At 38.3% G+C, this 26268-nt stretch overlaps 1 protein-coding gene across 1 annotated transcript in view; it reads right to left on the reverse strand.

Annotated features, from left to right (window-relative positions):
• Window positions 1–70: 70 nt before the first annotated feature.
• The window catches only part of LOC131591755 (F-box DNA helicase 1-like), a 34160-nt gene continuing 7962 nt past the window's right edge, over window positions 71–26268 (reverse strand). The window contains exons 6-21 of the mRNA XM_058862779.1: window positions 25086–25276; window positions 22689–22784; window positions 21730–21824; window positions 19115–19283; window positions 17570–17798; window positions 16390–16477; window positions 15760–15846; window positions 15387–15523; window positions 14104–14203; window positions 11930–12051; window positions 9800–9875; window positions 7347–7544; window positions 6125–6244; window positions 4133–4239; window positions 2461–2589; window positions 71–1710 (exon numbers count right to left, since the gene is read on the reverse strand). Of these exons, the coding sequence (XP_058718762.1) occupies window positions 1591–1710; window positions 2461–2589; window positions 4133–4239; window positions 6125–6244; window positions 7347–7544; window positions 9800–9875; window positions 11930–12051; window positions 14104–14203; window positions 15387–15523; window positions 15760–15846; window positions 16390–16477; window positions 17570–17798; window positions 19115–19283; window positions 21730–21824; window positions 22689–22784; window positions 25086–25276 (2064 nt within the window). The 3' untranslated portion in view covers window positions 71–1590. The remainder of the gene's footprint in view (window positions 1711–2460; window positions 2590–4132; window positions 4240–6124; window positions 6245–7346; window positions 7545–9799; window positions 9876–11929; window positions 12052–14103; window positions 14204–15386; window positions 15524–15759; window positions 15847–16389; window positions 16478–17569; window positions 17799–19114; window positions 19284–21729; window positions 21825–22688; window positions 22785–25085; window positions 25277–26268) is intronic.

The raw sequence follows: 26268 nt of genomic DNA on the forward strand, positions 1-26268 counted from the left end.
TCCACTTGTTCCCTTATCCAGGTTTTTTTGCACTTGTTTCCTCACACTCCAGAAAAGGCAGCTCTCTATTTTTAGGTAGAAATAAATGTATTTTATATGGAAAATACACTCAGATTTTTAACTGGATGTCTCGGGAAGGATTGGATTGGGATGAATCCCGCAGCATTCCCATCGGACACCGTGGAATCGAAGGGTTCATTCCCAACCTCCGGAGGTGACGGCACAGAGGAGTTCTCGAAAAGCTTGGGATGCACTGGCTGGAATTCCATGGATTTTCCTGGCTGCTCCTGTCCTGTTTGTGCCTCTGATCTGGGGCACATCCCTCTTCCCAAGGAACCAGGAATCTTGGGAGAGGCCGGAAGGGAGCCCTGGGATGATCCAACGGCCGCTCCAGGCTTTGTGCTCCCATCCAGATCCAAGAGTTTGGGAGAATTCCTGCCCACGCCGGGAACGCATTCCCGGAATCAGCTTCCAAAGTGAAAGGAGAGGGAGGGAAGCAGCTCCATGGAATCCAATCCATCCCATGGAATAAAAACCAGGATGCACGAGTTTCCTGCAGCAGCTCCAGGCTGTGGCCAAGGGCAGATTCCAAAACCACTTCCAGTTTTGGTTTCCCACGGCACAGACTCTGGAATTGTGGCCTCCAGGCACGGAGAGCGTGATCCGGGAAATAAAAGGATATTTGAGGGCAGGGAAGAGACACAATGGAATTTTTTTTTGTCTATAAATTTAATTTGAGGATTGGAAATCCCTCTCCAGTTTGTCCCCGAATTTTTCTGCTCCTGCCTTATCTCTTCCCTCCTGGTTGGCTGCAGGGAGGAGGGAAAGAATCCAGGGAAATCCCTTGGCTGCAAGGATGGAAGATGAATTCACCGGGAGACATTCAGGATTTCCTCCCGTGGCTGGACAGGAAAAGTTCATTTCCAATAAATAAACTTTCTTTGGATATTTTCCAGCATTGTGCTTCCTCTTTTTTCCATTGGATCAGAGGGAATTCCGGGAATGATGGGATATTTGGGAAGTTTGGTGTCAGGGGGAAGAGAGGGAATGCTCCAAAATGAGCCTTGTTCTGTCAGATCCCATTCCTGAAGTGCAGGAATATCCTCTGGAATATCCTCTGGAATATCCTCTGGAATATCCTCTGGATATCCTCTGGAATATCCTCTGGAATATCCTCTGGAATATCCTCTGGAATATCCTCTGGATAACCTCTGGATATTCTACTTGTCAGCTCCTGGAGGATGAGGCAGGGCTGGAGGAAATCACATCATCCCCAGGGAGCCTGGAAATTCCTCTGGAGCTGGGAACATCCCGCTCCAGCATTTGTCTGGAATGTGGAGCTGGGAACATCCTGCTCCAACTTTCACCTGGAATTTGGAGCATTTGGCTGAAATCCTGCTCCAACATTTGCCTGGAATTTGGAGGATTTGGCTGAAATCCTGCTCCAACATTTGCCTGGAATTTGGAGCATTTGGCTGAAATCCTGCTCCAACATCCTGATTTCCATCTCCAAAGTCTGATTTTGGAGCTGGGATGTGCCAAGAGGATCTGTCCCAGGTCCAGGACGGCTCTGGGAAGCCGGAGGCTCTGTCAGGGCTGGATGGGCTTTTCCTGGATCGTTGGGAATGAGACGAGCGGAGCCAGGGAGCCAAAGAGTTGCTGGGTGCAATCCTGGCACAGGAATCCCCCCAGATCCCGGCTGCCATCGCTCTGCGGGAGGAAAGGAGGAGATTTCAGGGAAGAGGAAACTGCAGGAACAAAACCTCGGCTTCCAAGCTCTGTCCCAATCCAGGGAAAGCAGCCAGGATGTGCCCAAAGCAAGGAATTCCCACAGGGAATAATGGAATGGCTGGACAAGATCTTTAAGGACATCGAGTCCGACCGTTCCCAGCACTGCCAAGGCCACCCAGGTCCCCGAGTGCCGCATCCACAGGGCTCGGAAATCCCTCCAGGAAAGGGAATTCCATCCCTGCCTTGGGCAGCCCATTCCCATGCTTGGAAAATTCCATGAAGGAATTTTCCCAAAGTCCAGCCTAAACCTCCCATGGCACAGCCTGAGGTTGTTCCCTCTTGTCCTGGACGTGGAGCTCCATGGATTGACCTTGCGTTCCCTACGGAACTCAGCCTTTCCAGCACCCTCCGGACAAGGATCCAGGTGGGATCCATCCCAAACCCAGCCCCAAAAGTTGGGATTGTCACTGGGGCCAGGGCGCTGTGCCAATCCCACAAGGATATTCCATGGATTCCAGGAGTGAATCCAGACTTGGATTCATCCGAGCACCTCGGGATGTTCAGGATCCATGGGAAGCGCAACACGAGCTGGAATTTCCCTTGGAATTCAGCCCTGGTTGTGAGCACCAGGAAAGGGATGGGGAGCTGAGATCCCTGCTCAGAACAGGCCTGGAATGGCTCGGGAAGGCTCCCAAATCCCAAATCCCAAATCCCAGGGAAGTGACGTACGCGACTCAATGGGAGCTTCTTTACCACCAGCCCAGAGCAGAATTCCAGGGATTTTGTACATCCCAACACACAACAAGGGATGGGAGATGGGGGAGCCTCACTCAGCAGCTCCACCCGGAGGAAATGTTCCTGGAAAAGATGGGAAAATGGGAATATCAGCACTCTGAGGGAGATGAAAGTTGATCCGTGAGTTTTTTAACCCCTATGGAAGTGACTGGGGACATGATGGGATTCACAGGAGGAAGAAAACCTGGAGAAGGAAGGAAGGAGGGAAGGAGGGAAGGAGGGAGGGAAGGAGGGAAGGAGGGAAGGAAGGAAGGAAGGAAGGAAGGAAGGAAGGAAGGAAGGAAGGAAGGAAGGAAGGAAGGAAGGAAGGAAGGAAGGAAGGAAGGAAGGAAGGAAGGAAGGAAGGAAGGAAGGAAGGAAGGAAGGAAGGAAGGAAGGAAGGAAGGAAGGAAGGAAGGAAGGAAGGAAGGAAGGAAGGAAGGAAGGAAGGAAGGAAGGAAGGAAGGAAGGAAGTGGCGGAAGGAAGGAAGGAAGTGGCGGAAGGAAGGAAGTGGCGGAAGGAAGGAAGTGGCGGAAGGAAGGAAGTGGCGGAAGGAAGGAAGTGGCGGAAGGAAGGAAGTGGCGGAAGGAAGGAAGTGGCGGAAGGAAGGAAGTGGCGGAAGGAAGGAAGGAAGGAAGGAAGTGGCGGAAGGAAGTGGCGGAAGGAAGGAAGGAAGGAAGGAAGGAAGGAAGGAAGGAAGGAAGGAAGGAAGGAAGGAAGGAAGGAAGGAAGGAAGGAAGGAAGGAAGGAAGGAAGGAAGGAAGGAAGGAAGGAAGGAAGGAAGGAAGGAAGTGGCGGAAGGAAGGAAGGAAGTGGCGGAAGGAAGGAAGGAAGTGGCGGAAGGAAGGAAGGAAGTGGCGGAAGGAAGGAAGGAAGGAAGGAAGGAAGGAAGGAAGGAAGGAAGGAAGGAAGGAAGGAAGGAAGGAAGGAAGGAAGGAAGGAAGGAAGGAAGGAAGGAAGGAAGGAAGGAAGGAAGGAAGGAAGGAAGGAAGGAAGGAAGGAAGGAAGGAAGGAAGGAAGGAAGGAAGGAAGGAAGTGGCGGAAGGAAGGAAGGAAGTGGCGGAAGGAAGGAAGGAAGTGGCGGAAGGAAGTGGCGGAAGGAAGTGGCGGAAGGAAGTGGCGGAAGGAAGTGGCGGAAGGAAGGAAGGAAGTGGCGGAAGGAAGTGGCGGAAGGAAGTGGCGGAAGGAAGTGGCGGAAGGAAGTGGCGGAAGGAAGTGGCGGAAGGAAGTGGCGGAAGGAAGGAAGGAAGTGGCGGAAGGAAGGAAGGAAGGAAGGAAGGAAGGAAGGAAGGAAGGAAGGAAGGAAGGAAGGAAGGAAGGAAGGAAGGAAGGAAGGAAGGAAGGAAGGAAGGAAGGAAGGAAGGAAGGAAGGAAGGAAGGAAGGAAGGAAGGAAGGAAGGAAGGAAGGAAGGAAGGAAGGAAGGAAGGAAGGAAGGAAGGAAGGAAGGAAGGAAGGAAGGAAGGAAGGAAGGAAGGAAGGAAGGAAGGAAGGAAGGAAGGAAGGAAGGAAGGAAGGAAGGAAGGAAGGAAGGCCACGTCACGAATCCCAGGATCGGGATGGATTTTAGGAAAATCCTTTGGAAAATCCACAGCAGGATTGTCCTGCCCCGGGAAGGTTCCGCTTACTCTGGCCAGGCTTAGAAGGTTTTCCAGGGATTTGGACATCAGCAGGCATTTCCTGGCTCTCGTCACGGCCACATAGAGCAGGTTCCACTCATCCTCAGGGATCTGGCCTGCGAGGGAGGGAGAAATCCATGGAATTTGGGAGCTCTGTGCTCCTTCCAAGGATTCAGGAATGAGCTCGGAGCTTCCTTCCCACCCCAGCAATCCCAGGGTTCCATCTGGGATAAATCTCTGGTGTTTTGGGTGGGAATGTGATCCTGATTTTCTTTCAGGCTCTGTCTCCGTGGAAAGCCGGGAGGAGCCCTGGGATATTCCCACTCCTGGCAGGAGAAGGAGGAAAATGAAACCTGGAGGGATTTGGGATGGCTGGAGTCTCCTTTCCATGGAAAAATTATCCCAAAAATCCAATCCCAACCTCCCCTAGGCAAGGCTGAGGCTGTTCCCTCTTTTCCTGGGGATTCCTGGGATGTGCTGGGAATTCTCATGGGGGTATGAGAAGAGAATTCCCAAATTATTGAGGTTGGGAAGGAATTCCAGGATCACCAAGGCCAAGCTGTGCCTGATCCCCTGAGTGCCACATCCAGGAATTCCTCAGACTCCTCCAGGGATGGCGACTCCAAACCTCCCTGGGCAGGAATATTTATGGAATGGGAGAATCCTTAGGGTTGGAAAAGGTGTGCAGGAGAAGGAGGAGGGAGAAGTTGTTTTAATGGGAAAAATCATTGGGAGAGATTGAAAAATAAAATAAAATAAAATAAAATAAAATAAAATAAAATAAAATAAAAAAAAAAAAAGAATTAGAATAAAATAGAAAGAAATGAAATGAAATAAAAGGAGATAAAATAAAATAAAATATAAACTAAACTAAACAAATAAAATAAAATAAATTAGAATAGAATAGAATAGAATAAAATGAAATGAAATAAAAGAAAAGGAAACAAAATAAAATAAAATAAAGTATTAAATAAAATAAAATAAAATAATAAAATAAAATAAAATAAAATAAAATAAAATAAAATAAAATAATTAAAAGGAAATAAAATAAAATAATATAAAAGGAAAAAATAAAAAGAATTAAAAGAAAAGAAAAGGAAATAAATTAAAATAAAATATAAGGAAATAAAAGGAAAATAAAAGGAAATAAAAGCAAAATAAAAGGATATAAAATAAAATAAAATAAAATAGAATAAAATAAAATAAAATCGAATAAAATAAAATCGAATAAAATAAAATAAAATAAAATAAAATAAAATAAAATAAAATAAAATAAAATAAAATAAAATAAAATAAAATAAAATAAAATAGAAGAACTTGAGTTTTCCTTATTCTGTTTGGACATCACGGAATCAGGGAATCATGGAATTCTTTTGGTTGGGGAAGTTCTCCAAGAGATGGAATCCAACCATTCCCAGCCCTTCCCTGTCCCCAGGGGCCACATCCACAGGGCTCTGGAATTCCTCCAGGGATGGCGACTCCCCCCTGCCCTGGGCAGCTCATTCCAACCCTTCACAACCTTTTCCATGCAGGAATTTTCCCTGAAATCCAACCCAACCCAACCCAACCATCCCCTGGCCCAGCCTGAGGCCGTTCCCTCTCCTCCTGTCCCCGTTCCCTGGGATAAGATCCCAAATCCCCCCTGGCTGTCCCCTCCTGGCAGGGAGTTGTGCAGAGCCAGAAATTCCCCCTGATCCCCCTTTTCTCTGGGATGAGCCCTTTCCCATCTCCCTCAGGAATTCTCCAGACCCTTCCCATCTCTCTCAGGAATTCTCCAGACCCTTCCCATCTCTCTCAGGAATTCTCCAGACCCTTCCCAGATCCCTCAGGAATTCTCCAGCCCCTTCCCAGATCCCTCAGGAATTCTCCAGACCCTTCCCATCTCCCTCCAGGAATTCTCCAGCCCCTTCCCATCTCCCTCAGGAATTCTCCAGCCCTTTCCCAGCCCCATTCCCACTCTCCAGCCCCATTCCCACGTTCCCTTTTCCCGCTGTTCTTCACCCAGAGCGTCGCTCGCTCTCCTCAGGAAAGCCGTGGACGGGATTTGCACAAAATCATCCGCGACCCAAACGCTGTCGAATTCCTGGCCCTTGGCTTGGTGCACGGTCCCGAGGAGATAATCTGGGAAAAACCAAGGGAAAAGGGATCGGTCTTGGAAGCAATCCGGGAATTTCGTGGTTCTGTTTCCGGATCCATTCCCCTTCTCCTGAATTCCCATCAGGAGCAAAGCTCCTCTCTGGGGAATCCGGGTGGATGAAGGGAATTTTGTACTGAGGGAGATTCCAGCCACATTCCCAAACGGGAATGCTCAGGGTTTGAGGAATTTTGTCTCCTCAAATTCCAACAGGAATCCCAAATGGGCAGGGGTTCCACATCCCAGGCTGCTCCAAGCCCTGTCCAGCCTGGACTTGGACATTCCAGGGATTTGGGGCAGCCACAGCTGCTCTGGGAATTCCCAAAATCCCACCCCAATCTCCCCTTTTCCCATCTGGAGCCATTCCCTGGCTCCTGCCCCTCCAGGCCTTTCCCAAATTCCAGCTCTCCCAGAGCCCCTCCAGGCCCTGGAATGTGCTGGAAGCTCTCCCTGGATCCTTCCCTTCTCCAGGAGAATATTCCCAGCTCTCCCAGCCTGGCTCCAGAGCCTGACATTGGATCCATCTCCTCTCCAAGGAATTGATGGACCCAGGGCCTTCCCTTGCAATCTCAGAAAGCCACCAAGGCTCTCCCTTCCCTTTCCCTCTCTTTCCCATCCCCATTTCCCAGAAAAATCCCTCGGGATGGATTCGGAGCCTCCCAAATCCCAGAATCCTGGAATGCTTTGGGATGGGATCCAGGGACCTTCAATCCCATCCCATTCCAATCCCACCATCCCAGGCTGCTCCAACCCTTCCTTGGCCATTCCCGGGATCCAGGGGCATCCACAGCTGCTCTGGGAATTCCCAAAATCCCACCCCAAATTCCCCTTTTCCAATCTGGAGCCATTTTCTGAGTCATCTCCTTCCAGGCCTTTCCCGAATTCCAGCTCTCCTGGATCCCCTTTATCTCCTGGAATGTGCTGGAAGCTCTCCCTGGATTCCAGAACATTCCCAGCTCTCCACAGCAGACAATTCCCAATCCCAAATCCCAAACCCCACCTCCTTTCTCCCTAAACAAACCCAACTCCACCCTCCCGGATCCTTTTACCCGGGACCGTGAAGCGATCCGGGATTTTCCCCGGATTCACCTGCCAGGGATTCCCGGGAAACGTGGCTGTCCCTGATCCTCCTCAGCAGCTCCGGGATCCGTTCCCGGTATTTTTCCACGATGGAAATTTTCCCTTCCAGGTCTCGGTCCTGAACGCAGGCGGCGAATTCCCGCAGCGCCGGTAACCCGCCCGACGCCTCCCAGCGCCGGATGAACGGATCATCTATCTCCAGCTCGGCTGCGGGGAACAGGGGTAATTAGTGCTTTAATTAATTAATTCCATGGTAATTAATTGAAATTAATTAATTTCTATTTATTGTAAAAAATTAGATTTTAAATTTATTGGAATTAATTCAATTTTAATGCATTGAAATTCATTTAATTCCTTAAAATTAATTTTACTTCATTGAAATTGAATTTTAATACAGTGGAATTAATTACATTTTACTTCAATGAAATTAATTAAATTTTACGACATTGCAATTTATTAAATTTTAAGTCATTGCAATTAGTTAGATTTTAATTCAATGAAATTAATGAAATTCAAATTAAATAAACTAATTTAGATTTTTAAAAATTAATTGAAATGCATTACATTTTACTTCCTTAGAGTGGAATGAGTTTGATTTTCATTTATTAGATATTAATTAATTGGAATTAATTAATTACAATTTATCAGAATTAATTAGATTTTAAATTTATTTGGATTTATTTGAATTTAATGCATTGAAATTCATTGAATTCATTAAAATTAACTGGATTTTACTTTATTGAAATTGAATTTTAATTCAGTAGAATTGATTGCATTTTAGTTCAATGAAATTAATTAAATTTTAAGTTGTTGCAATTAATTAGATTTTAATTCAGTGAAATTAATTACATCTAAATTAATTTAAATAAAATAATTTAGATTTTTTTTAATTAATTGAAATGTATTACATTTTACTTCATTAGAATGAAATTAATTTGATTTTCATTAATTTGATTTTAATTAATTTCAATTTATCGGAATTAATTAGATTTTAAATTTATTTGAGTTAATTCGATTTTAATGCATTGAAATTCATTGAATTCATTAAAATTAATTTTACTTCACTGAAATTGAATTTTAATTCAGTGGAATTAATTACATTTTACTTCAATGAAATTAATTAAATTTTAAGCCATTGCAATTAATTAGATTTTAATACAGTGAAATTAATGAAATTTAAATTAATTTAAATAAACTAATTTAGATTTTTTTAAATTAATTGAAATGCATTACATTTTACTTCATTAGAGTGAAATTAATTTGATTTTCATTAATTAAATTTTAATTAACTGGAAAAAATTAATTTCAATTTATCGGAATTAAGTAGATTTTAATTGATTGGAATTAATTCAATTTTAACGCATTGAAATTCATTGAATTCATTAAATTTAATTGGATTTTACTGCATTGACATTGAATTTTAATTCAGTGGAATTAATTACATTTTATTCAATGAAATTAATTAAAGTTTAAGTCATTGCAATGAATTAGATTTTAATTCAGTGATATTAATTAAATTTAAATTAATTTAAATAAAATAATTTAGATTTTTTTTAATTAATTGAAATGTATTACATTTTACTTCATTAGAATGGAATGAGTTTGATTTTCATTAATTAGATTTTAATTCATTGGAATGAATTAATTTAATTAATTCAATTCTAATTCATCAAAATCAATTAGATTTCAATTCCTTGAAATCAATTAGATTTTACTTCATTGAAATTGATTACACTTTAATTATTGAAATTAATTAGATTTTTATTAATTGAAATTAATTAGTCATTGCAATTAATTAGATTTTAATTTATTGAAAATAAATAAATTTTAATTCATTGAAATTAATTTAAGTCATTGATATGAATTAAGTTTTACTTCATTAAAATCAATTAGATTTTAATTCATTGAAAGTAATTAGAATTTAGTACATTGAAATTAACTAGATTTTAATTCAGCAAAATTAATCAAATTTAAAGTAATTGAAAACAGTTGGATTTTAATTAATTAAAATCAATTAAATTAAAATTTAATTTAATTTTATTTATTTGTTTTATTTAATTTAATTAATTAAATTTAAATTTTATTTTAATTTAATTAATGTAATTTAAAATAATTTAATTTACAATTAATTTAATCATTGAAATGAATTACATTTTACTTCATTGAAATCAATCAGATTTTAAGTCATTCAAATTGTTTAAATTTTAATGCATTAAAATTACTTTTGTTTTATTTAATTAAAATCAATTAGATTTTATTTCATTGATATTAATTGCACTTTAATTCAGTGAAATTAGTGAAATTTAAATTAATGGAAATGAAATAAATTTTAAATTCATTGAAATTAATTAGATTTAAATTAATGAAAATCAATTAAATTTAAATTCATTAAAATCAATGAAATTTTAATTCACTGCCACTAATGAGATTTTAATTAATTTGGATTAATTGCCTTCCCTCACCGTTTCTCCTGAGCTCTGGGGGTTGGCTCAGCTTCCAAATGTCCAAAATTCTGCCCAGCCCGAAACGCTGCAAACCCTGAAACAGAAAAATTGGATTGAAAATGAAATGAACTGGAATAAAATAGAATAAAATTCATTGAAATAGAATAAAATGAAATTAATGAAATAAAATGAAATAGAATAAAATGAAATAAAAGAGAATAAAATAAAATGGAATAAAATGGAATAAAATAAATGAATTAAACTGAAATTAATGAAATAAAATGAAAGAAAATAGAATAAAATTAAATAAAATAGAATAAAATAAGATAGAATAAAATAAAATAAAGTGGAATAAAGTGGAATAAAATGGAATAATATAAATGAATTAAACTGAAATTTATGAAATGAAATGAAATAGAATATAATTAAATTAAATTAAATTAATTGAAATTGATGAAATGAAATAAAATCAAATTAAATAAAACAGAATAAAATGAAATTGAATAAAATTATATAATATTAAATAAAAGAGAATAAAATTAAATAAAATGAAATTAAACAAGTTAAATAAACTGAAATTAATAAAATGAAATGAAATAAAATAGAATAAAATAAAATTAAATAAATTGCATAAATTGAAATTAATGAAATGAAATAAAATAGAATGAACTGAAATGAAATAGAATTAAATTAAATAAAATTGGATAAAATAGAATAAAATGAAATTAAATAAATTAAACTGAAATTAATGAAATAAAAAAGAATAGAATGAAACGAAATGAAATAAAAGAAATGAAATAAAGTAAAATAAATGAAATAAACTGAAATTAATAAAATAAAATAGAAATAAATAAGTGTAAATAAATTTTAAATAAAATAAAAGCAATAAGAATAACAAAACAACAACAAAACAAAAAAAATAATATTAATAACATATTTATTCTATTTATAAAGTCAATTTCTTCCAAACTGCAGATGATTTTCAGTCCTGAGCACTTCTACCCCTCCTTGAACTGGAATTTGGGTGGAAAAAGGACGGAAAATTTGAAATATCAGCCTAAAATCCCCAAAATCAGGCTCCAAAACAGTTAAAATTCCCAAATCAGGCTCCAAACCTGTTAAAATTCCAGCATGGGAGAAAAAAATGGCAAAAATGAGACAAATTGACCTAAAAATGGGAGAAATTATCTTAAAAATGGGAGAAATTATCCCCAAAAATGGGATGAGGCCTGCACAGGCTGGGGAAGAACGGCATCCCTGAGAGCAAAAAATTCCCGTTTTTTCCTCAAAATTCCTGCTTTTTTCTGGAATATTCATTTCAATCCTTGGAGAGACTTGGTCCATCCCTCTTTCCCTGCTTCATCCCTCAGAAAAATGGGATAAATTGTCCTAAGAATGGGATAAATTATCCTAAAAATGGGATGAGGCCTGCACAGGCTGGAGAAGAACAACTCCAAATAACAGCCCTGAGAGCAAAAAATTCCTGTTTTTTCCTCAAAATTCCTGCTTTTTCCTGGAATATTCACTTCAATCCTTGGAGAGACTTGATCCATCCCTCTTTCCCTGCTTCATCCCTCAGAAAAATGGGATAAATTGTCCTAAAAATGGAAGAAATTATCCTAAAAATGGGATGAGGCCTGCACAGGCTGGGAAAGAATGGCATCCCTGAGAGCAAAAAATTCCTGTTTTTTCCTGAAAATTCCTACTTTTTCCTGGAATTTTCATTTAAATCATTGTAGACACTTTTTCCAACTTTTTCCTACCTCATCCCTCAGAAAAATGGGATAAATTATCCTAAAAATGGGAGAAATTGTTCTCAAAATGTATCGAGGCCTGCAAGGCTGGAGAAGAACGGCATCCCTGAGAGCAAAAAATTCCCGTTTTTTCCTCAAAATTCCTGCTTTTTTCTGGAATATTCATTTCAATCCTTGGAGAGACTTGGTCATACCTCTTTTCCTGCTTCATCCCTCAGAAAAATGGGATAAATTGTCCTAAAAATGGGAGAAATTGTCCTGAAAATGGGATGAGGCCTGCACAGGCTGGAGAAGAACGGCATTCCTGAGAGAAAAAAATTCCTGTTTTTTCCTGGAATATTCATTGAAATCCATGGAATTTGACTGGGAAGCCCCGCTGGGCGCTGCCCCTCACCCCAATAATGTGGATTTTGGCTGGGGGGTCTCTCCCAGAGAATTCCACGGCGTCCTCGAACACGTTCAAGTTGCTCCGGGACAGCAGCGCCACCGACCCGGCCCAGCTTCCCCTCACGTCTCCTGCCGGAGAAATTCCCAGTTATCCACAGGAATTCCTGCCAGAAATTCCCAGTTATCCACAGGAATTCCTGCCAGAAATTCCCAGTTATCCACAGGAATTCCTGCCAGAAATTCCCAGCTATCCACAGCCATTCCTAACAGGAATTCCCAGTTATCCACAGGAATTCCTGCCAGAAATTCCCAGTTATCCACAGGAATTCCTGCCAGAAATTCACAGTTATCCACAGCCATTCCTGCCAGGAATTCCCAGTTATCCACAGGAATTCCCACCAGGAATTCCCAGTTATCCACAGCCATTCCTGCCAGGAATTCCCAGTTATCCACAGCCAATCGCGACAGGAATTCCCAGTTATCCACAGCCATTCCTAACAGGAATTCCCAGTTATCCACAGCCATTCCTGCCAGGAATTCCCAGTTATCCACAGCCATTCCTGACAGGAATTCCCAGTTATCCACAGCCAATCGCGACAGGAATTCCCAGTTATCCACGGCCATTCCTAACAGGAATTCCCAGTTATCCACAGGAATTCCCACCAGGAATTCCCAGTTATCCACAGCCAATCGTGACAGGAATTTCCAGTTATCCACAGCCAATCGTGACAGAAATTCCCAGTTATCCACAGCCATTCCTGCCAGGAATTCCCAGTTATCCACAGGAATTCCCACCAGGAATTCCCAGTTATCCACAGGAATTCCCACCAGGAATTCCCAGTTATCCACAGCCATTCCTGCCAGGAATTCCCAGTTATCCACAGCCAATCGCGACAGGAATTCCCAGTTATCCACGGCCATTCCTAACAGGAATTCCCAGTTATCCACAGCCATTCCTAACAGGAATTCCCAGTTATCCACAGGAATTCCCACCAGGAATTCCCAGTTATCCACAGCCATTCCCAGAGGAATTCCCAGTTATCCACAGCCAATCGCGACAGGAATTCCCAGTTATCCACAGCCATTCCTGCCAGGAATTCCCAGTTATCCACAGCCATTCCTGACAGGAATTCCCAGATATCCACAGCCATTCCCACCAGGAATTCCCAGTTATCCACAGCCAATCGTGACAGAAATTCCCAGTTATCCACAGCCATTCCTGCCAGGAATTCCTGGATTTCCACAGCCATTCCCACTATAATATTATATATATTATTTATAATTCTAAAATATAAGTATTATAGAATAATTTGATTACTTTATTAAATGTTTTAATACTAACTTTATTAATTATGATTAATAATAAATATTAATATTAATAATATTTAAGATAGAATATATTACTGTAGGTTATATATAATCAAACAATATATTATTACATATAACTATGAATGCTATTAAAATCATTATATAATAATCAATAATTAATATATATTAATATATATCAATTATTTGTAATTAATTATGTAAGAATTATTATATATAATAATATATAAAATTAATATAATTATACTTAGATAATTAATTATATATTATAAATTATAATGTATTCCTTATAATTTAATTATATCTAATGATAAATTATTCAAAATTTATTAAATTTAAATTATTTATTAATAGAAATATAATTAGTTCTATTAAATATTTTTTTAAATGTTAACGAATTAAAAATGAATATATAATTAGAATTAATTCTATATATTATATATAATATATAGCTATATCATTATAATGAATTATAATTATATTATTAAATAAAATATAATATATAATTATATTAATCATTATATATTATTAATAATATATGATCATATAATATAATACATAATTACATCATATATTAATTACTATTATCATTAATATAATTATAATTAATATATTACATAATTATGTATTATATTAATTATAGTTAATAATTTAATTACAATTACGTATAATTAATTATTATAATACAACAATTAATTATTAATATATTATAATTAATATATATTATAATTAATATATTATTAATTATAATTAAGTACAATTAATTATAATTAATTATAATTAATTAACAAACTACTCCAGATTTCTATCCCACAATTATCTGGGAATTTTCCCGCATTCCCAATCCCATCTCACCCTTTTGGGTCCCTCCCAGCAGGGTTTTCCCGCGGATCCCTTTGCACAAATCCAGGATCGTGGATCCCACGTAGGCGATTTCGGGCCCAAAGCGGAAACTCTGCACGGAAAAATCCCGGGATCAGCACCAAAACAAGAGGGAATTGTTGGAATCCATCCAAAGATGGCTCCACATGGAATTACTGCATTCCCAGCAATCTTCTGGAGAATTTTTCCATAAAAAAACAACTAAATCCATCCAAAATATTCCTAGAAATCCCAATAATTCTTAAATCCAAAGGATGTGATGCCCACCAAGCTCCTGGACTGCTTCTCCTGGAAAAGGCACCAAAATTCCCAAAATAATCCTGAAAATCCCGGCCATGGGCAGGGACAGCTCCCACCATCCCAGGCCTTGGACATTCCCGGGATTTGGGGCAGCCACAGCTGCTCTGGGAATTCCATTCCAGCCAGGAATTCCTTCCCAAATCCCAGCCCAATTCCCCTTTTCCAATCTGGAGCCATTCCCTGGCTCCTGCCCCTCCAGGCCTTTCCCAAATTCCAGCTCTCCCGGAGCCCCTCCAGGCCCTGGAAAGTGCTGGAAGCTCTCCCTGGATCCTTCCCTTCTCCAGGAGAACATTCCCAGCTCTCCCAGCCTGCCTCCAGAGCCTGACATTGGATCCATCTCCTCTCCAAGGAATTGATGGACCCGGGGCCTTCCCTTGCAATCTCAGGAAGCCACCAAGGCTCTCCCTTCCCTTTCCCTCTCTTTCCCATCCCCATTTCCCAGAAAAATCCCTCGGGATGGATTCGGAGCCTCCCAAATCCCAGAATCCCGGAATGCTTTGGGATGGGATCCAGGGACCTTCAATCCCATCCCATTCCAATCCCACCATCCCAGGCTGCTCCAACCCTTCCTTGGACATTCCCGGGATCCAGGGGCAGCCACAGCTGCTCTGGGAATTCCCAAATCCCACCCCAAACTCCCCTTTTCCAATCTGGAGCCATTCCCTGGCTCCTGCCCCTCCAGGCCTTTCCCAAATTCCAGCTCTCCTGGATCCTCTTTATCTCCTGGAATGTTCTGAAAGCTCTCCCTGGATCCTTCCCTTCTCCAGCAGAACATTCCCAGCTCTCCCATCATCTCCATCCCATCAAATCCCACAGCCACCTCCAACATCCTGGATATTCCCCTCAAAAAAAAAACCAAACCAAAAACCCAGGGAATCTCCCCACAACGACGCCTCTATCCCAGTTCCCGAATTTTCCACAGATTTGGGATTTTTCCGTGGGAATTCTGCCCTTGCCTGGGTCAGGTAGAACACGTGGCTGTGGGGCAGCGAGTAGAGGGTGTTGACGGCCCCTCGGAATGTGTAGATCTGTTGGTGAGGGTCTCCCACCAGGATTTTCCCACATTTTTGGGATTGTACGATATCCACGATGGCTGTTGGAATTAAAAATAAAAATCTGGATCGTCAACCGGCTCAAAATCCAAGGAAAAACTTTGGATATTGAGGGAAGAACCCGCTCCGAACGCAAATCGGTTCAGAAGTTAAACCCGAGGGGAAAATCGGGTTGAAATTCCAAATATTTGGGTTAAGATATTCCCAAAGCGCTCCCAAGAATGTGGGAATTCATTCTGGAAGTGGGATTGGAGCTGGAATTCTTGGAATAATTCACCTGGAGTGCAATCCTGGGCTTCATCCACAAAAATGGCGTCGTATCCTGAGAGCTGGGGTTTGCTGAGCTGCCAGAGTTTCAAATATCCTGAGGGGAAAAAAAAATCGGGAATTTCATGGAGAGGGGAATTCTCAGCATAAATCACTTTCAAATAAATCTTTCAAATAAATCTTAAAAATAAATCCCTTTTTCCCATTTTTTTGGGGGGTTGTTTGCTAAGATTTCACTTGGAATTTCCAGGATGTTTGGAAGAGTTTCCGTTCCCCGGCTGGAAATTGGTGATTCCCAATTTTTTAAAACCCGGTAAAAATTCCAAGGAAAAGTTTTCTCTGGCACAATCCAGAGGAAAGGACGTGCAGGGAGCAACTTCTAATTTTTTTTTATTTTTTAGCTGTTTAAAATAACAAAAAAAAAAGGGAATATTCTTCAAATCCACACGTTTTTATCCCAGTGGGAGCACAAATTGATTTTATGGATTTTATAGGTGAAAAAATTGAGCCAGAGGGACATTCCCTGCTGAGCCAGCAGCAGGAAAAATGGGATTTTCCCTATTTTAAGCAGGAATAAGAAATCCATTGATTTTTCCAGCACCAAATCCCTTTTTCCCGAGGGATTTTCCATCTCTTTTACCATCACAAGTCATCTTGTATTTCCTTTCCACGTCTCCATCCAGCTCCTTCATGTTGTGCCAAATCTCCCTGGCCTCTTCCACGTTGATCTGAAATGGGGAATAAAATGAAATGAAATGAAATGAAATGGTGGAATAAAATAAAGTAAAATAAAATAAAATAAAATAAATAAAAATAAAATAATGGAATGAAATGGAACGAAATGAAATTAAATGAAATAAAATGAAATAAAATAAAATAACGGAATAAAATGAAATTAAATGAAATCAAATCAAATTATGGAAAAAAATAAAATGAAATTAAATTAAATGAAATGAAAAAAAATTAAATAAAATAATGAAATGAGATGAAATGAAACAGTGAAATAAAATAAAATAAAATAAAATAATGGAATGAAATAGTGGAATAAATTAAAATGAAATAGAATAAAATAAAATAAAATAATGGAATAAAATTAAATGAAATGGTGGAATAAAATAAAATAAAATAAAATTACCATTTTATATTGTATTATATTACGTTACATTATATTACATTATATTGTATTATATTACATTACATTATACTACATTATACTACATTATACTGCATTATACTGTATTATATTACATTATATTATATTACATTATATTATATTACATTATATTATATTACATTATTTGATATTACATTACATTATACTACATTATATTGTATTATACTGTATTATATTGTATTATATTGTATAATATAATATAATATAATATAATATAATATAATATAATATAATATAATATAATATAATATAATATAATATAATATAATATAATATAATATAACGTAATATAACGTAATATAACGTAATATAACGTAATATAACGTAATATAACGTAATATAACGTAATATAACGTAATATAACGTAATATAACGTAATATAATATAATATTACATTGCATTACATTACATTATATTACATTATATCATATCATGTTATATTACATTATATTACATTATGTTATATTACATTATATTACATTATATTACATTATATTATATTATATTATATTATATTATATTATATTATATTATATTATATTATATTATACTATATTACATTACATTATATTATATTATATTATATTATATTGTATTGTATTGTATTATATTATATCATATCATATCATATTATATTATATCTCACTCTCTTTTCCTTTGGGCTCACGCGCTCCACGTTCCCGTGGGTGTTCCTGAACCAGAGCGGGACGTGCTCCTCGCTGATCTCCTCATCCATGGAGGAGAAGAAATTCTCCAAGGTCTGCGCCACCGTTTTCGCTCTCACAAACAGGGATTGGCCTTTGCAATTCCGAAGGAGGGAGCTGATGGAAAACACGCTCATCTTGGAAAAGTTCAGCTTGCCTTTGTCTTTGTAGCTGGGTCAGAGGTGAGAAAAAGCCAAAAAAAAAATGATGTTAAAACGTACAAAAATCCCATTTTTTTGTGAATTATCCATGGAAAAATTTGGATTTCTATCCCTGTTCATCCTAAGAATGGAATCTATTTAAATCTGCACGGATTCGTCCCGGTGGAAGGAGAAATTTGTTGGTTTTATTCGTTCTAGAGATGGAAAATTGAGCTCATCCCTGGAATTCCAGAGTGTTTGCAGAGCCAGGGAATGGCACTTCCCTCTTTTTCGAGGTCATGGATCATTTTCCTTCCTATCCCCAGCCTAAAAATGCCAGAATTGGGTCCTTAAAACAGCTCAGGATAAGGAAATGGAATTTTTATTAAATAATATATTGTATAATTATATATTAGTTGTTAATATTGTAATATAATATAATATAATATAATATAATATAATATAATATAATAATATATATTATATTATATTATATTATATTATATTATATTATATTATATTATATTATATTATATTATATTATATTATATTATATTATATTATATTATCATTAATATAATTTAATGCAATATAACATAATATAATGCAATATAATAGAATGTAATGGAATGTAATGGAATGTAATATATTTAATTTAACGTATTTAATATAACATAATATAATTAAAATAATGTAATATAATATAATGTAATGTAATAAAACATTATATAAATGATATTATACTATATTATATTATATTAATTACATTATATTAATGTAATGTAATATTATATAATGTAATATGACATAGTTAGTATAACATATAACATAATATAGTATAATTTATATTGCATTAAATTATATTAATCACACTACATTAATTACATATTTTATTATATATTATATATATCATATTGCATATATTACATATTATAATATAATACATAACAGAATATATATTATATTTATTATATTATATAAATTATATATTTATTATTATATTAATTTTATTATGTAATATTATATGTTATATTAGTTTTATATTATATTAGTTTTATATTATACCATATTATAATTATATTATATTTTATTATATTATATTACACTATATTACACTATATTACATTATATTATATTATATTAAATTACATTGTATTACATTATATTATATTATATTATATTATATTATATTATATTATATTATATTATATTATATTATATTATATTATATTATATTATATTATATTATATTATATTATATTAATATATAACCATATAATAATAATTATAATTCCTGATTCCTCATCCTTTCCCTGCTCCCCCCAAGGAATTTCAATTCCCTCTCACCATCTCCCAGCGCTTCCAAAAGCCAAGGAATGGAAAGTCTTGCACGTGACATTCCTTGGAAAAACCTTTTTCCCCTTTTCCACCACAGCTCTGTTAAAAGCCAGGTAAAGGAATTTCAGCTCCGGGAATTTCTCCGCGTACTTGACCAAAGTCGAGGTTTTCCCAGTGCCTGGAGAGGAAAATCAGGAATATCCAGTCAGGAAGGAATAATTCCAGATTTTTATTTTTATTTTTATACCTGCCTGTCCCGCTGTTCCAACTCTAAAATTCCTCTTCACTCCTGATTTCAGGGAATTATTTAGGTTGGAAAAGCTCTTTAAGGTCAAGCCCAAGCATTCCCAGCACTTCTAAGGCCACCCACGTCCCCATCCAGAGGATTTTATGGGATGGGGATTCCATCCCTGCCTGGGGCATGGAGGAATTTTCCCAAAATCCAACCTAAAGCTTCCCTGGCCCAGCTTTAGGAATTGCCCACTCCAGCCTGGATCCCTTTTCCATGGGCTCAGTCCCTCAGGAACTTCTCCACCTTCCATGGAAGGTCCTTCAGGACCATGGCTGGTCCTTCAGGATTGGGCTCTTCCAACATGAATCCCTTTTTTCCGTGGGCTCAGTTCTTCAGGAATGGATCCCATTTTCCATTGGGTCAGCTCTTCAGGAACTTCTCCACCTTCCATGGGGTTGGTCCTTCAGGATTGGGCTCTTCCAGCCTGGATCCCATTTTCCATGGGGTCAATCCTTCAGGAATGGATCCCATTTTCCATGGGGTTGGTCCTTCTGGAACTGCTCCACCTTCCATGGGGTTGGTCCTTCGGGATTGGGCTCTACCAACATGAATCCCTTTTTTCTGTGGGCTCAGTTCTTCAGGACTGGATCCCATTTTCCATGGGCTCAGTTCTTCAGGAACTGCTCCACCTTCCCTGGGGTTGGTCCTTCAGGATTGGGCTCTTCCAACATGAATCCTGTTTTTCCACAGGGTCAGTTCTTCAGGAACTGTCCCCTTTTTCCATGGGCTCTGTTCTTCAGGAATGGATCCCTTTTCCATGGGATCAATTCTTCAGGAACTGCTCCTGTTTCCATGGGGTTGGTCCTTCAGGATTGGGCTCTTCCAACATGAATCCTGTTTTTCCACGGGGTCAATTCTTCAGGAATGGATCCCATTTTCCATGGGCTCAGTTCTTCAGGAACTTCTCCACCTTCCACGGGGTTGGTCCTTCAGGATTGGGCTCTTCCAGCCTGGAAGTCAATCCTTCAGAAATGGATCCCATTTTCCATGGGATCACTCCTTTAGGAACTGTTCCCTTTTCCATGGGGTCAATCCTTCAGGACCTGCTCCAGCCTGGATCCATTTTCCATGGGCTCAGCCTTTCAGGACCTGCTCCTCCAGGGATTCCAGGGAAATCTCCCCTCCAGCACCTGGAGCTTCTCCCATTCCTCCTTTCCCAGCCTCGGGATCTGCAGGGCTGTCCCACATTTCCCACTCCTCTCTCCCTGTTTTTATCCTGCCTCCGTTTTCTGCAGATTTCCCTTCAATTTCTTCTCCCAGAGGCACAAACGAATCCCTTTGGAATCTCACAATCCCTTGGACAAAGGGATCAGGGAGGGAAGGAGAAGATTGGGAATTTTCCCAGAAGTTTTTATGTATTTATATATTTTATTTTTTAAATTTTATTATTATTTTTGTATTTTTATATATACTTATATATATATATTACATATATTATATATATATTATATGTGAGATGTATTTAATATTTTATATTGATATATATTATATATATATTTTTACATATACTTTTATTTATATTACATATATAATACATGTGAGATATATATTTTATATTTAGAAATATTATTATATAATAAAATATTTTAGAAATATTTTATATATCTTTTATATATACTTTATATATATAATATATGTGGGAAATATATTTTATATTTATATATATTTATAAATTTTTATATATATAAATATATTATATATTATATATTATATATATGAGATATTTATATTTTATATATATTATATATATGAGATATACTTTATATTTATATATCTTTTTATATATATTTTTATATATAATGCATATATTATCTATATAATATGAGATATATAGATAACATTTTATATTTAGAAACATTTTATATATATTTTATATATATTTCATATATATTTTATATATATTTTATATATATAATATATGTGAGATATATATTTTATATTTACCTATATTTATAAATTTATATATATAAATATATATATATAACATATAACATATAACATATAATATATGTAATATATATTTTATATATATTATATATATTATATATATATGAGATATATATTCCATATTTATATATATTTTAGATCAACTTTTATATATATTTTATATATATAATACATAATATATGTGATATAATACATATCTTATATATGTATTATATTTAATATCTGTGAGATATATATTTCATATTTATATATATTTTTAGATCTACTTTTATATATATTTTAAATATATAATTTCATCTATATTTTATATATATATGTGATATATATATAATATTTTATATTTATATATATTTTTATATTTATTTTCTATCTTTTGGGCTCTTACCTGCAAATGCCATGATTTTCACTGTCTGCCCAGGCTCGATTTTATGATTCAAAATTCTCTGCTGCTCATGGGTCAGTTTGACATTGGCCCATCCACTAAAAAACAGGGAAAAAATTCCAATTGGTGAGTGGGAAAGGAATGAAAAAATCCCTAAAATCCCTAGGAAAATCCCTAAAAAAATTAGGAAAAATTAGGAAAATCCCTAAAAAATTCCAACAATTTCAAAATCCCTCAAAGCAATCCTCACATGTAAAACAAATTGTGGCTGCCCCTGGATCCCGGGAATGGCCAAGGAAGGGTTGGAGCAGCCTGGGATGGTGGGAGGTGTCCCTGGAATGAGCTTTGAGCACTGGATGATCCCAAACCATTCCTTGATCCAAAACCATTCCAAGATCCCAAACCATTCCAAACCATTCCCTGATCCAAAACCATTCCCTGCTCCAAAACCATTCCACGATCCCAAACCATTCCAAGATCCCAAACCATTCCTTGATCCCCAAACCATTCCAAACCATTCCCTGATCCCAAACCATTCCAAACCATTCCCTGATCCCAAACCATTCCAAGATCCCAAACCATTCCATGATCCCCAAACCATTCCATGATCCCCAAACCATTCCAAGATCCAAAACCATTCCCTGATCCCAAACCATTCCAAGATCCAAAACCATTCCCTGATCCCAAACCATTCCAAGATCCCAAACAATCCCAAACCATTCCCTGATCCCAAACCATTCCATGATTCCCAAACCATTCCCTGATCCCAAGACAAACCCAGCAGAGAACTAAACCCAGCAATTCCAAACTTCCAGCTTAAAGGTCCATTCCTGCTTTTCCTGGGAGAATTCCCGGGAATGTGCTGAGGAGCAGGAGGAGCTGCTCCATCTCCACCTTTTCCTGCTGTGGAATTTTTGCTCCCAGGGAATGTTTGGAATTTCCTCAGGGCACTGCTGGGATACCTGGAACACAAATCCTCTCTTCCCTTTTCCGGAGGCGGAGCAATTCCAGAGGAATTTTCCATCAGATACAAACAGTAGAAAATATTGTAGTGAATCCTGGGAAAAAAATAAAAATAAAGGGATAAATCAGGAATTACCACCGAGAAATCATTCAGGACAAATTAAACCTCTGCAGCCAATTATTAATTAATTAATATTAATTATTATTATTAAGAATTTATTATTATTATTAAGAATTATTATTTATTAATATTTATTTCTTTATTTATTAATTTTCCACTTGGATAATTAAAGAAATTTTAAAAAGCCTTGCAGGAAATGATGAAATAATTAATTTTAATTAATTTTAATACATTTAATAATTAATTTTTAAAAATTAATTTTAATAAGGAGAAGGAAAATCCAAAATCCCTGGATTTTGGTGCTGGATTTTGGTGTTGCTCAGGGCCATCCTGCCAGACTTTGTGTGGGTGATCGACTTTATCCAGGAAAAACATTCCAAAGAAAATTCCCAATTTCCCTCAGGAAAAATTCCCAGTTTTCCTCAGGAAGCAGAGGATGAACCTTTCCAAAGAAAATTCCCCAATTTCCCTCAGGAAAAATTCCCAATTTCCCTCAGGAAGCAGAAGATGAACCTTTCCAAAGAAAATTCCCAATTTCCCTCAGGAAAAATTCCCAGTTTTCCTCAGGAAGAAGAGGATGAACCTTTCCAAAGAAAATTCCTGATTTCCCTCAGGAAAAATTCCCAATTTCCCTCAGGAAGCAGAGGATGAACCTTTCCAAAGAAAATTCCTGATTTCCCTCAGGAAAAATTCCCAGTTTTCCTCAGGAAGCAGAGGATGAACCTTTCCAAAGAAAATTCCCAATTTCCCTCAGGAAAAATTCCCAATTTCCCTCAGGAAGAAGAGGATGAACCCTTTCAAAGAAAATTCCCAATTTTCCTCAGGAAGCAGAGGATGAACCTTTCCAAAAAAAATTCCCGATTTCCCTCAGGAAAAATTCCCAGTTTTCCTCAGGAAGAAGAGGATGAACCTTTCCAAAGAAAATTCCCCAATTTCCCTCAGGAAAAATTCCCAATTTCCCTCAGGAAGCAGAGGATGAACCTTTCCCTGTCCATTTCCCACTCCAGTTCCTTCCCAATTTTCTCCCATGGATTTCCCTGTGTCCTCCATCCTCATCCTCACTGATGGAATCTCTGCTCAGATCCCAGTTTTTTTTTGGGGAACAAAGGGATCACGAGGGAAGCAGCTCCTATGGAACCAAATCCAATAAATCCATTTTGTGGATGGAATAAAAACCTTCAATTTCTGGAGCTGAGGAGGAAGTTTCTCTCAATCCTGCTTTTTTTTGGGGAAAAACTGGAATTTTTTGAATATTGAGCCCTGAAAGGAGTGATGGGATAAGGGGGAATTCCAGAGGGCAGGGATGGATGGGATTTTGGGAAAGAATTCCTGGCTGGGGTGGAATTCCCAGAGCAGCTGGGGCTGCCCCTGGATCCCGGGAATGGCCAAGGAAGGCTTGGAGCAGCCTGGGATGGTGGGATTGGAATGGGATGGGATTGAAGGTCCCTGGATCCCATCCCAAAGCATTCCGGGATTCTGGGATTTGGGAGGCTCCGAATCCATCCCGAGGGATTTTTCTGGGAATTGGGGATGGGAAAGAGAGGGAAAGGGAAGGGAGAGCCTTGGTGGCTTCCTGAGATTGCAAGGGAAGGCCCTGGGTCCATCAATTCCTTGGAGAGGAGATGGATCCAATGTCAGGCTCTGGAGCCAGGCTGGGAGAGCTGGGAATGTTCTCCTGGAGAAGGGAAGGATCCAGGGAGAGCTTCCAGCACATTCCAGGGCCTGGAGGGGCTCTGGGAGAGCTGGAATTTGGGAAAGGCCTGGAGGGGCAGGAGCCAGGGAATGGCTCCAGATTGGAAAAGGGGAATTGGGCTGGGATTTGGGAAGGAATTCCCAGAGAAGCTGCAGCCGCTTCATCCCTGGAATATCCAAGGCTGGATTGGAGCCAGCAGGGACAGAATGGGAACGGGGATGGGGATGGGATGGGATGGGGATGGGAAAGGGAACGGGGATGGGAATGGGAATGGGGACGGGAATGGGAATGGGAATTGGAATGGGAATGGAAATGGGAACGGGGATGGGAAAGGGGATGGGAATGGGAATTGGAATGTGTATGGTAAAGAGAATGGGAATTGGAATGGGAATGGGGACAGGGATGGGGATGGGAATGGGAATGAGAATGGGAATGGGAATTGGGGATGGGAATTGGGGATGGGAAAGGGAATGGGAAAGGGAATGAGGATGGGAACGGGAATGGGGATGGGAATGGGAACAGGAATGGGAACAGGAATGGGAACGGGAATGGGAACGGGGATGGGAATGGGAAGTTCCTGACCTGTTGGAGACGGGAATGCCCCGGTCCCTCATGGCCTGGAGCACCGTGGCCATGCAGTGAAGAGCCTCGGTCGCCTCCAGCGGCGTCAGCTCCGAGCGGCAGCTCCGGAAATATTCCAGGAGGCTCCGGATGTCGCCGACGCCGTCGGAAAACAGCACCATGACGGCGAAGATCGCCCACATCCTCTCGGGCTGGGGTGGGAAAAGAGCCAAAAGAAACCTTGGAGATTCCAGGAGGATGGAAAATTCTGCTTGGAGGTGGAAAAATTCCCGTGAGGAACCGTTGAATCCTAAATCAGCCCGGATTATCCCAAAGTTTGAGAAGTTTGGGAATCAGGAGTCACCTCAAAGGAGGAGGAGGGAGGAGCACATCCTGTATTTGAATCCCTTCTGGCTTTATCCAGCCAAATCCATGGGAATGGCACCAAGGAAAAGCTGGATATTCCCAAAAAACATGGGCTGGCAGTTCCCAGGGAATGGTGCTGCTCCCAAACGGGGTTTTGTGGGATTTAGGGATCATTCCTGCAGGGAAAACAACTTCCAGGTGATTCCAGACTAAACCAAATCCATCAAAACCCAGCTCCAGGGTTTTTATGGAATATTCCAGATTGGCTTTTATGGAATCTTCCAGACTTTTAGGAAAAAAGGCCAAAGGGAAAACAGGCAGAGCAGAGATTTTATGGAATCTTCCAGATTTTTACTAAAAAAGGCTGCAGGGAAAACAGGAGAAGGGAAATTTCATGGAATCTCCCAGATTTTTAGGAAAAAAGTTGCAGGAAAAATAGGACAAGAGAAATTTCATGGAATCTTCCAGATTTTTAGGAAAAAAGGCCGCAGAAAAAAACAGGAAAAGGGAAATTTCATGGAATCTTCCAGATTTTTAGGAAAAAAGGCCAAAGGGAAAACAGCAAAAGGGAAATTTTATGGAATCTTCCAGATTTTTAGGAAAAATGGCCAAAGGGAAAACAGCAGAGCAGAGATTTTATGGAATCTTCCATATTTTTAGGAAAAAAGGCTGCAGGACAAACAGGAGAAGGGAAATCTCATGGAATCTTCCAGATTTTTCTGGTTTTTCCCCACAGATGGGCAGGAATGTTGCTCCAACACGGATTTTGGATACAGAACAGCAACTTTGGATCCAGAAGACACCGCAGGAATTTTAAAAACATCCCCAAAAAACTGAG

The sequence above is a fragment of the Poecile atricapillus genome, chromosome W (genome assembly GCF_030490865.1).
Source record: "Poecile atricapillus isolate bPoeAtr1 chromosome W, bPoeAtr1.hap1, whole genome shotgun sequence".
Classification (NCBI taxonomy): Eukaryota; Metazoa; Chordata; class Aves; order Passeriformes; family Paridae; genus Poecile; species Poecile atricapillus.